The 12,915-nt window shown below is 36.2% G+C and overlaps 1 protein-coding gene across 1 annotated transcript; it reads right to left on the bottom strand.

Moving 5' to 3' along the window:
- Positions 1–522: 522 nt before the first annotated feature.
- On the bottom strand, positions 523–9,543 carry LOC106668272 (poly [ADP-ribose] polymerase). The gene is made up of 19 exons (XM_014396875.2): positions 9,280–9,543; positions 5,919–6,060; positions 5,296–5,453; positions 5,028–5,233; positions 4,760–4,964; positions 4,478–4,683; positions 4,335–4,415; positions 4,105–4,262; positions 3,890–4,035; positions 3,754–3,811; positions 3,492–3,699; positions 3,229–3,427; positions 3,027–3,149; positions 2,756–2,959; positions 2,453–2,686; positions 2,257–2,376; positions 2,039–2,199; positions 1,798–1,980; positions 523–639 (listed from the first exon to the last, which is right to left on the bottom strand). Exons 1-19 carry the CDS (start codon positions 9,403–9,405, stop codon positions 570–572), a joined length of 2,988 nt encoding a protein of 995 aa, XP_014252361.1. The 5' UTR covers positions 9,406–9,543; the 3' UTR covers positions 523–569.
- Positions 9,544–12,915: the final 3,372 nt, after the last annotated feature.

Here is a 12,915-nt window from a genome sequence, read left to right as displayed (position 1 = left end):
GGTTGTGTACATAGAACAAAAAAAAATTAAGGTTACAGAAGCAATGATTGTACTGTTTAAGCCTATGGTCTATCCCATTTTAGTCTACTGTTCAGTTTTTTGGTCACAGCATCAGAAAATACTAGTAATTCAATAGAAAATGCAAAGCGACAATTTATTTGCACTATCAGGTTTAGAATTACTTGAATATACTTGGACACACCTTATGAACTTATATACGTCATAATATGAGTGTTGTGACAAAAACAAACCTTTACATGTATATTTGTAATATGTTATTATTTAAAAAATAAAGGTTTATAAAAAAAAAAAAGGGTCGGGTCTTCCAAATAAAAACGAAAAAAATGTAATTTTTTTTTACAAAACTTTATTTGTAAATTGATACAGCACAGTATTTAACAATGACATTGTGATGTAATCTTACAATTCAAGAAAATTATTTAACAAATGAAATATTTAATTTGAAATTTGTTTAATCAAATATCTTATATTGTATGTTGGTTGAACATTAAAAAACAAATGTAAAAGCTCCATATACATATTATTAACAATGTGGAACATGTACAAAATTAGTTGTAATTAAACTTCATCTTGAGTAAGTATTGAACCTTGACCTGCGCAACATCATAGACAATGTATCTGTACAAGAATATAAGGAAAACAATAAATGTGGATTTAATAAATACTATTTATGATATATATACATATTATACATAGACACATATGCACACAAAACATATCCACTATCTGCATTGTTTAGTCTTTAATAGTTGGTGTGTATGACAGACGCACAGAGTTTAGTGTTTTACTTTAGTGTTGTGGCATAAGTTTTATTTATTTATTATTATTATTATTTTACATTAGATGTATCGACCACTTTTTTACTCACGAATACTCTGGATATCATATGGTCTAGATGAAAAAACCAATTCAGTTGTTATCTGACAAGCTTTTGACCTATTTTAAGACCATCATCGGGGCAAAACAATCTCAAAAGATGTTTACAAATTAACATAATAAAATTTAAACCATTTGTAGAAACTTAATTATATCAAATTAAGATTACTTTGCCCTGATATGATCGTAAATGGGTCGAAAGCTTGGCAGATAACAATTGAATTTGTTTTTTCACCTAGAGATCTAGTTTTCAATTTTAACTTTCACCCTTCCAAATCCATTACTACCTGCTAGCCCTGATGCTCTATTGTGGAAAAAGGTCCTTTTAGAAAGAGATTGATAAGAAAGAGGTAGTTGAGCGCAAAACGGCAGGCTAGAATAAACTGCACACAGAATGCACGAAAGCCGATAAATTTTATTTGGGGCAATGCTTGCCTGTTGAAATTTATAGGGAATTTACAGTGATAATGTTTGTAATAAGTGAACATGTGTGTCAATAGTGGATCCAACAATTTCATAATGGCAAATTATAAATCAAAGAACAGCTTTATTGTGAAAGGTCTAACGAGCTTAAAAGCAACGGCTTATTATTGGCAATTAGAGGACAATTAACCATAGCAGGGCTATTAGAGAGATTTCAATAGAAAGAGGAATCCAATCTCTGTGTTACGTTGTGTTTAAAAAAAAAGGGGGGGACTCATGACTCATCCCCTCAGAAACCAAAAATAACGGCTTTTTCTATTGGTGGCTGAGTATGAGAAGTGAGTCCTTTATGAAAATGTTAAACACCATAGGATCATTTGCAAGAAGAGAGGTCGCCATAACATCAAGAGTAACCCCCCAATAACATTGTTGGACGTCTGTATGACCAAAATTAACAAAATATTTATAAAAGGATACTCATTGTAAAGAAGAGAAGTAGTTGATCTATCGGTCAATTGAACACCCTTTCCTAGAGGTATCTCAACCCCTTCTGGAGTCGTTATGCTAGCAGTGGGGTCCGGTTGAGTTGCACCGACACCTTTAGTGCTATGCTTGCCTGAAGGAAGCTTTTCAATAAATTCAGCATGAGTTCTCTCATACCTAGAATAAAATATTAATATTATCCCGCTTAAAATTAAATTGTTAAATCAATCCTCACATATTTCCAAGTGCGACTTCACAAAGCAACAACAATCCTTCTGGATTAGCAATGGACGTCATGCAGTAGTTTGCTGATTTTGAAACCATATCGGCGAAATAAACACCTTTACCGAACATGTATCCGGTAACTGGAGCTTCAGGTGGTGCAATCCGCAATCCCTAAAATTGTACATTTTAGTTTATGAACTGAATTGTTTGTTTTGTTGAATTGATTACTTGTGAAAGGATGCCAACAAAGTTGGTAATCCTAGAACCATGCCATAAGAGTTTCTTGTTAGGCAACTTTTTGAATGGCTTGTATCTTTTATCTTCACCATTCCTCTTCGCTTTGAATATCTACATTCAAACATTAAAAAAATGTTTTAAAAAAATAAAATAAAGAGAAAAAACTAAGCCATAAAATTAAACATACTTCCATGATTTCAAGTTTATAGTTGGAATGAGTTTCTGCATGAGTGTTTTTAACATAATTTTCAATAATTTTAAATTCATCGCTCAATCTGTCTAGGACTTCAATATCCGTATTGAGTTTTTTGTAGTGGGCATCAAGTGGATGTTGACTGTCGTCTCCTTCGCCCTTAGTTTCCTTCAGCAAACTGTAGGCGACTTCCATCTCCATCAAACTTTCAAGCATTTCCAGTTTCGCCTAGGAAATTATCGTTAAATGGTGAGAATCTCGAGCTCAGATTTCATTCATTTCAAAAAGGCCAAATACCTGAATTATTTCCTTATTGTCTAATAAAGGAGGAGTGTCGGTACCAAAATCATGTGGAATAATTGTATAAAATCGATTGGTGGCATCGATGATGATTCCTTTTTTCAAATCACAATCTTTCTGTTGAAGCTCAGACAAAACAGCATACGCCTTCTGGATTTGCTTACGGCTCAGTTTTCCTAACGGCATTTTTTCTAGATCCAACTAAAAATTAAAACAACCAAATTCTCTTTCAAATTCAAATTTGAATAACATTAAACAAACTGGATACCTCAAACTCCATCATGACTTTTTTCATTATTTCTACGTCAAATAGCATTGCAACAAGATCTTGAACAGGCTTTGGTAACTTGGATTCAACAGACGACTCATGAGACATTTTTATAGTATCAGACTTAAAAACGAAAATTGATATTAACTCATAACTTCATTGAAATTCTATTAACATTCTAAAATTCTCTTTATATGTTCACCTGCCCGTAGTCAACCTCAATGGGATACATAAGCTTCGGCTTTTTCTCAAAGTTTTCCCTGTCCTTCCATCGGTTGCCCGTTTTCTCTTCAAACAAAGCTTTAAACTCTCTCTTGGCAGTTTGAATGTCTGGCATCTTGTCGAGTTTGTTGCCTCCAATGTTTGTACCGATTCTTCCCCAAGCTCGCCATATGAAGAACCTTTATAAGACAATTGCGAACAAATGAGAACCAGTTGCACACATCTTTTCATTTAACGACATACTCTCTTCCAGAATCTGATACAAGAAGTTGAAATTTGTAGTAACTGTTTTTATTAGATTGGACATCAGAAAGCCCGAGTATACAGTTGTACGTGTCATTGTTTTCTTTATAAACGTGAGCAATGTCAACAAGCCCTGAGTCAGGATCGACTGCCGATCCATCTTTCACTTTTAATTTTACTTTTGATGCACTTTTCTTAGTGAACCGACCTAAAAATCAAATTTTTGAAAATCTGCCATCAATTAGAATTTATATTAATTTACTTGAACTTTTAGATTTCTGGGAAGACTTTTGAATGATGTCTTGTATTCTTGCTTTTGGCTGAAACAAAATTACATTTAGAGATATTTTTTACGTCGTTTTTTATTTCAACAATATAAGTAAAAAACATCAACTCACATCATTTCCCCAAGGACTGATGATTTGCTCGGAGATTTTATCAATTGGATTAGCCTCACTGCAGGCTTCGATGTAAAGTTCAGGGACAACGGGAATATTCAGTTCTTTCACCTCTTCCATTTTGGAGCCGAGCCTATCCACCTCCTCTGAAATTTGTACAATATAAAAAAATTTTTTCCTGTAAAACACAGAATTCAGCCTTATGAAGGTAATACCTTTCGTCGAAATTACTAGTACGACATCAGTTGTCAATTTCGATGCAACTTTTCCTCCCCACATCTCTAACTTCTTCTTCAGTTCAGCCTTGGGAGTCGGGGTTTTTCCAACTAAGAAGAACACCATATTCCTAAATGGTGCAAACCTTTCTACCTTACTGAAACAATTTTTTTAAAAATGAAAATGCTGTTTATGTAATGTTTATTTGTAAATTTTTTAAAATTCTCACTTTGTTTCTACACTTTCTGAAGAGACAGTAGGTTTTACATCTAATATAATTCTATTTCCAATTTTACATTTGTACTTTTCTCTAGAATGAAAATCAGTTTTATTATTTATATTTAACACATAATAATATTGCTTGGACCATACAGAAATGGGAATTTGTTGGCTAAATCTTCAGGAACTTTAAACAAAGTGCGTTTGGGAGTTTGCTCCACCTGTTCACATTTGGACCATTCGCTGATATCACCTTGACACTGGTAGCCTACACCTGTTCGATAGACAAAATTACCCTTGCAAGCCTCGCAAGGAAGCAAGGCCCCAAAGGTCATCACATCGGCTAATCTGTCTAATTTCTACAACAATACAAAATGCATGTTCATAAAAATTGCAAAGGTTTAAAAATTTAACTTTTAGGTGAAAAAAATCTACTCTGTCAGTTCCAACAGGATCTTCCTGATTGTTGTAAACTAAGAGTTGAGTAAGTTGAGTCTTGGTAAGAGCTTTCAACGAATCCCTGTATTTGTACATAGTTTTGTTTTGTTTCTTCATCTCTTCATTTTCGCCTGTTGAGTTTGATTCTTTCTTTTTTTTCTCTGGGGGTGGGCCGTCTGTTTCATCTTTAACTGTGGCCGGACTTTAATATAAATACAAATTATGAAATGTCATACAAAAGAAACTATGTTGTTTTGGCCATTACGGGTCAATTTTAGGAAGAGCGTCTTTGACTGTTTTTTGGTCTTCAGCTTTTAGCTCATTCAGGCCAGGTAAAAGTGCGCCTGACTCGTAAAACTCAAGATTGGTTCTCAATTTTACAAAACACTCGACATGGTGCCATCTGTCTTGCCCGCCATACATCCTAGCATTTTCGCTTTCAAAATCTTTTTTGGAAATTCTTACTTCTCCCTTTAAGGAAAAATTTTCAATTAATAAAAAAAAGGTATTTTAGGAAAGAAAAATTATAGTACCTTTGATAATTTCAAATCGCAACCTCTACACATTGCTCTCGAAGATTTGGCATATTCAACTTTGAAATCTTTCAAGGCAGGATTTTTCATGCCTTCATTACCTCGTTTAGAAGCTTTTTTACCAGCTTTTGCAGTAATTGGAGCACCACTTGCTTCCACTTATGTAAAGAAGGTTTTATTTAAAATTAAATATATGGATAAGATCAGATATTTTATGATGTAACCAATTGAAATAAAGTCATGGAGCATTTTCTTGTTTATTAAAGGTAAAATAATGTTTTTCAGCTTGTATAAAATGATAAAACGTTTGAGAAAAAGTAATCAAAATCGTGCCTGAATTATAATATTTATAAAAACTTTGATTAAAGCTAAACAATGAAATAATGATTTTCACACAAAGGTATACCAGGGAAATATTTTCATTAGTGCTCATCGCTCACTTTCTTCTTTTTTTTACCTTAAGTGGCTAATCTAAACACATACATTAACAATTTTTGAAGATGTCGGATATCACTTGCAAATATATTTTATTTGTCCAAATAATGTTCCATGACTTTCTTTTAAGTTACAAGTGCCTTAACCGTACCAATTAAAGAGTAGCATTAAAAATGTTTTTTTCTTACTAAGTTTTGCCTTTAATTTCTCTTGGTCATCCCACCTCAGAGAATCGAAATGAGCTATGTCTCCTACAGATTTTGGCCTTTGTTTGGTGAAGAAACAAATAAAATGGTACCAGTTAGGAACAGTGCCGTCGAACAAGGGAGACTAGAACAAATAAAAATGATTTTTTTTTTAATTAAAATGTTTATTAAGAAAACAAGTTTGCCTTGTTTGAACAAGTATATTAGGAAAATGTTTTGGATAATGTAAATTAGACTAAAATCCTACATCTCCATGTTTTGCCAAACTACAATTTTATTTTACGACACTGCTTTTGTTGTCGAATTGCATTTATATTTTTTACACTTGCACTACCTACAGGCTTCACGCGATAAATTTGTGAAAGTTGTGAAATTTACTACTAAAACATTGAAGTAAAATTTAGAAAAGTCGGATCATGCAGTACTTAACAATGTTTGCAGTGTTATTGACGATGACTTAATCTCAAGGTTTTTACTATCAAATGATAGTAAAAATCATCAAGAACAAATTTAGCTATCAAATGATCAAGCTCCCCTCTGTTAAACTTTGTCAGGATAAAAAAAATGCAAGGCCAACTAATGAAAATTATGGGATCAGGTGGCTTAATAGTTAGTCCAAGCCATGTTTGTCACGCTAGTGGATCTGGGTTTGAATCCTGGCAGAGCTCATGGTTTTTTAATGGATTATAGTATGAAAAATGTATGCTTAATCCCTCATCTGCATCACCCAATGGGTAGTTCGACCTTAAGCCCTCCTATGTGACAGAAATTACTTTTTACTTATGCTGATCCGGCATTGGGTCAATTAATGGGTCCTTCCTCACTCGAGGATTTGTTGAACTACACAAATGCATTTCAGCATTGTGCCTTCATGGCGCAATGCCAAAACGTGTTTGAATAGTTCAACAAACCAGTTAGTGAAAACAGACTCAATAAATGACCCAATGCCGATTCAGCATGAGTTCACTGAGTTGCAGACCCACACCCAGCATCAACTCTACTTTTTACTTATCAAAATTAATTAAGTTGCAAGGATCCAAAAATTCTACAAAGTTCATGATTTAAAGATTCAAAATATGAACCCAAATAAAAACCTTGATGAATGGACTAGTAAAATAAGTTAAGAGTACTATCAATTCTCAAACTTCCTAATTTTAAGTTGTTTTTTTTTCAAAATTTGTTTATGTCGGTGGGATGATGAATGCGTAGTTTGGTCATTTACAATCATTCTGATCTACTCTCACATTTTTGATCTGTCAGACTCATTTTGACATTCAATTTTACAAAGGGCATGATTAAGTTTTCAGAGGTGGATCAAAGTGTAATTTATTTCTCATAAACAGCACGTAAACCCACATCTGAAGATTATTAATTACCAAATCACGTCTGTCAGACATAACAGAGAGTTGACCAAATGATAAAAAAATGACCAAAGAACATGCCTTCATTTTTTTCTCCTCAAATTCAACATTTTACCAATAGGTGGATTTTTGGCAAAGCCTAGCCAAATTTTGTCCTCCGATAAGATTTATCTAGCATTCACATGCCTCACGTGAAAAAGTAATGGTTCCCAGACACATCAATGTCATGAAGTGGATTGCTTCCAATTATTTTAGTTTGTCAGACATATCAAGTGATCAGTATGCTATACTTATGAAAGTACTCTATTGACAAAATAGACACAATAATACAGACCCACCACTGATGATGTCGAAAAGACAAATGACATACCATACAGCAAGGGTAGGCAGGCCAAAATAGAGAAAAGGCCAAACCTAAAAATTTTTGACTACATAAAATATGGATATTTCAGCTTCATTTGAACAATGCTTTAATAACAATTACATAAATTTTAATCATTTCAATACTAAGATGTAGTTTACTGAAATGACAACAGAACAAACTCTAGAGGTTGTTTTTTTTTTATTATATATATATTTTTTTTTTAATTTATTACCAACCGTAAAAATATATACATTATGTAACGTGACAAAATATTTATCATTTGCATATATCCTGAGGGGAACCAGCACCCGTTGTTGCTCTCCCAGCTTTCTGAATAGTTATTTACGAACTATTCATAATGCCATCTTCGCTTCAATCGCCTTTCTGGGTGTAGGGATGGGTAATGTTGGACCCAGATCGGGCTAATGTGTTAGGATGTGAGGATAGTTTTTCATAGATGTGGAAAATTTGGTGGGGATTTATTTATTACAAAGGATATTTTGAGGTAGTTGTGGAGGGTGGTATTGGAGACATAGTAGGAGACTATGATTCTGAGGACTTTGGATTGGAAGGACTGTGCTTGTTGGATATTGTTCGAAGTCCATATGACAACATCAGTAATGTTTTGTAGAGTGTCAGTTTGTTGTTTTGTAAACATGTTAGATTTCCATCCAAGTAGTTGTATGTGTCAGTTCCAGGTTAAGCATTCAAAATAAAACCCAAGGTCAAGGTTACATGGCAAGTCAGTAGGGATAGGAATGTTGTCGAGGGATATTGTGAGGGGTTTTGCTTCTAAGGATAACATGGGTGCATTTGTTTTCATTGATTTTTATCCTCCAAAATTTGCTCCATTCGGTTATTCGTTGGACATGGGCCTGGAGGTCCTCCGAGGCGACTGCAGGATTGGGATCAAAGAAAAAAAAATGTGTAGTTGGGACCTCTGAGGTGTTGAAAAGGTACAGGAGTGGTCCAAGCACACTGTCCTGAGGCACTCCCTTTCAGAGTTTGAACATTGGCGAACTCGGAAGTTTCATCCTATGAGGTAGGACCGAAGGATTAAGCTGGAAGGGCTGTATTCGTTGGATATTAGCAGGTTTAGCAGTGTCCCACTGTTCGAAGTCCATATGACCATATAAGTTTCAGTAATGTTTTGTGGAGTGTCAGTTTGATTTGTTGTCAAAATTTAGAGAAAAGCACGGCTGAGTCGTCTGAAATTCCGAGCACACTGCCCTGAGGTACCCCGTTCCCACCGGTCAGTTGTCAGAGCCCGACCATTGGCGAACTCGGAAGTTCTGTCCTGTGAGGTAGGACCGATGAATAACTTGTAAGGTTTATTAGATCTGCTTTTGTAATGACCCTAACTTTTTCAATAATATATATTTGTTTAGAAAAGTAAAGACAAAATACAATTAAGAAGCCTTCGAGTTTGACTGTTAAACGCTTTTTAAGTAACGTACTTTGTAGTGCATATCCCGTACGCAAGCTGTCGTATAATACAGGGGCTATGCAAACTGGATTACGTTGACTATTGTATGCAGTGTATAAATTTAAAATTGGCAAACCAGAAGATTGCATTGGTGTGAAATAAATGCCGGTATAATTGAAATTTAAAGCTTACTTGGACCATACAGGCAAGGCGTAGGGCGCCTTTCTCAATAGATGTTTTGCATGCTTTGCAGTTGGATCTTCCGCTTTTGGCATACTCGGCCCTGTAGGGCAATTTCTCGGCGACATCTCCTTCCATCGTCAGGTTTCGCTTTTTTTCTACTAGCAATGGGATTCCGAGTGGAAAAGCCAATTAAAGGACGCCGTACGAGCGGGATCCTGGTGCAGAAGTAGACGGTTATTCGGACTGGACTGGGGAGCCTTGACGATTAGCGGGTATTACATCGATCTTTTTTCGATTCGTACTTGTACACTTGAACCTCCACTAATTCCCGCTACTCGAAAAACATTTCAAAAAATTTTCGTGGTTGCAACGTCATTTAACAAATCTCAGCTCAATCCTTCGTCAGTAACTCCCGCCTCCGAGAAATACATCAGTCATCATTTTAAAACAAAACCTGTCAGAAAAGACATCTGCTGGTACGCTGATGGATAGTGGATGGATCTAGAACTACCCGTGGTAGTCCCCACAAGAGACAAAAAAGAAACTCTACTCAACCCACCTTTACTATTTCTAGTTTTCTACTACCCATGTACGTACACTACTACATATTACGCCAGTATTTTTCAAACTGAAATCCACGCAATTCAATTTAAAAAAGAGGTACCAAAACAAGGAAATGGGTGTATAAACAAAACATGCAGAAAAGACACTGTTTGCTGGTACACTGATTGATCTACAACTGTCCACCGTTCAAGTATTTATCAAATTGGAAAAGTGGGACGTCGGTGGCCGCAACGGTTTAGGCATTGATACTGTAAGATAAAGGTCCCGGGTTCGAATGTAGGACCGCTGGATTCGAACCCGATACATGTACTTACAAATGGGCTTTTTTTTCAAAAACATCGGCACCCTGAGGGTTCATATAACCTCGTAGTTGAAATACCGTTATTAAAAAAAAGTAATTAATATTTTTAAATTATTTTATTTGTACCCTATACATATTCGTACATATTACAAATGTAATTATAAAAAAAATTTCACACGGTCACAACACTAACACTAATGCCATGAGAAACCAGCCAATGCTAGCTCCAAGGAGGTCGCGAAGCCATCGGTTAAGGCGACGTGGCGGGTTCTCGGTATGGCAGTGTGTAGAGAGAGCTCGGACAGTAGAGTTAGGATGGATCGAGAGGTTGGTGTGAAACTTTTGGAATCGGGAACGGATTGACAAAAGGAATGTTGAGGTCGTCGTGGATAGTGAGGTTAGTTACGTAGTAAGGAGCTTTGACAATTTGTCTGAGGACTTTTGATTGGAAGGATTGGATGCGCTGGATATTGCACGGCTTGGCACAGCCCCACAGTTCCACTCCGTATGCCCAACGTGGTCGCAGTAAAGTCTTGTGTAACGTTGGTTTAGTTTTGAGGGTCAAGGCAGATTTTATTCCTAGAAGTCTTCGTAGTAGTTTTCTATTGAATTGTCCTTAAGTCTTGTATGGGGCTTTCAAGTAGTCTGCTGTCTAGGTACAGTCCTAAGTATATGACATGAATGGAAGTCGGTATCTTTTTGTTGTTGATGTACAATGGAGGGCAAGACTGTTTTCTCAATGTGAACGTTCAGTGAATACATTTTACTTCATTCTTGTCCTTCACTTTTTGCACCAGTATTCGATAAGCTCAAGGTGTTCTTGTATGTTGGAGGTAGCTCGGATAAGATTCGAGATAGAGGACAAAATTGCAGTATCGTCTGGGTAGGTGGTAGTGACGGTATTAGCGTAGAGGTCAGCAGTATAAATTATATAAAGAATGGCACCAAGAATGCTCCCTTGTGGGATGCCGGCTTGTATCTGTCTGATTTCCGAGAACTCGTTGCCGCATCTCATTCTGAAGCAGCGGCCTGTTAGGTAGAATTTTAGGATAAGATAACAAGGAGTGGGTAGGAAGCGTTTAAGTTTTTAAAATATACTGGGTTGCCAGACCCTTTCAAAAGTCTGTGCTACATCTAGGAACGCAAGCAATACTTTTTATTCCCTAGAACAGAGGTCTGCTTTTCTGAAGCCTTGTTGGATCGTGGAATGATGTGGAGGAAACCGAATTGGTGGGAAGGACTGATTTCATGAGTATCTATGAGGGGTATTAAGCGTTTCTTTCAACAATTTTAGACATTAAAGGAAAAAGCTGAGAGGTCTGTAAGAGGATATGTGGTTGGGAGGTTAGTGAACTTTAGAAATGAGTATAGTAAAAGACAATTCTCACACAAAAAGACAATCCTTGAATGAAGTGAGAACATATCCACTTAAACAACCACGAAACAAAGTTGGTAGAAGCTGCCTCTATGCTTAAGATTTGAGTAGCCGTTCTTAGCTTAAGCAGAGAATCAACATAGTTAATCTAGAAAGGCCATAAAATTGATATGGTTTAAGTAGTGCGATTTATTGCACCACCATATTTGCGATTTACATAACGCTCCAGTACGAAGAACAGAACCTGGTCCGAAATCCTCCAGTCCTAGTTTGTTTCTATTTCACATATTTCACAAACCATATCAAAGTCGAACAGGTTAAAATGTGATCAGCATCACTCTCTGTCAACATAGCCATTCTAGAATTGAAGTTCTGTAGGGTCCTCACTTACTGTCACCGTTGCATAGATAAGACCTGATTTTCATCCTTGTCCCAGGCGTTTTTCAGCCCGAAGCAGAGAATTGAGATATTCGTATTGACTCTGGGTGACTTCATTTGCCTAGTCATTTTCATGGCCAGTATTTACATCCGAGTAGGGTAATTACACTCTTACGTACCAGAGAATTGGTTTTGAGTCAAGGAAGTTTTGTCATTTTCTAGTTTTGACGTTATGTTAATGCCCATGGGACTCGGCCTTACTTTCTCCTCTCTCTTTCTCTGGCCCGCCTTTTTTTCTTTTTTGAACCCAGGCGGGAGATTTTTAGACTATGCACGTTCTTCTCCGGGGATTTTTTGTTGGGTCGTACCGGGGTCGTCCTTAAACGAGTTCTAAAAACTAAAACGCCTCACGATTTTATGATTCTGCTTTGGCCTTAATCCCGTGGCTATCTTAAAGAAGGCACAGGAACTTATGTATTATCTACAACGACGTTGTATTGGACGTGAAGGTCATACCTCAGGAAGTAAAAGCACAGATATAGATAGCCTCTATGCCTGCGGGCAGAGCCTCTTGAAAAAAGTGGCAACAGCATTTTAACAGTTATTTTATCTAAATAGGCTCTCTTTACAATTCACTAATTTCGTGGTCCGCTTGACCAATTAATATATTACAATTAATTAAGGTTTTTAGTTGAGATAAAAAAGTCAATGGCACGAGCGCACCTCAGGTTTCGAGGTCACGATAGCTCAAGTGGGAGAGCAGCGGCGTATCTAGCCGAAGATCGTGGGTTCGAATCCCGCTCGTACCATTGATTTTTTTATCTCAACTAAAAACCTTAATTAATTGTAATCTATTTACAATACGGGCTTTTATTTATGTCTTTTGCCCATAGATATTCCTCTCCTTGGTCACATCCCAGATCATATTGTTTTGTTTTGAGCACAAAGCACAGGGTGGCAGATCAATTTTAAAAGGAAATCATAAAATTTATTAACTCAGAACATCGAGACAAATCTTCCTCATAAA

The sequence above is a fragment of the Cimex lectularius genome, unplaced genomic scaffold (assembly GCF_000648675.2).
Source record: "Cimex lectularius strain Harlan isolate CLEC.00 unplaced genomic scaffold, Clec_2.1 scaffold71, whole genome shotgun sequence".
Taxonomy (NCBI): Eukaryota; Metazoa; Arthropoda; class Insecta; order Hemiptera; family Cimicidae; genus Cimex; species Cimex lectularius.
This window is presented reverse-complemented; position numbering and strand designations above follow the sequence as displayed.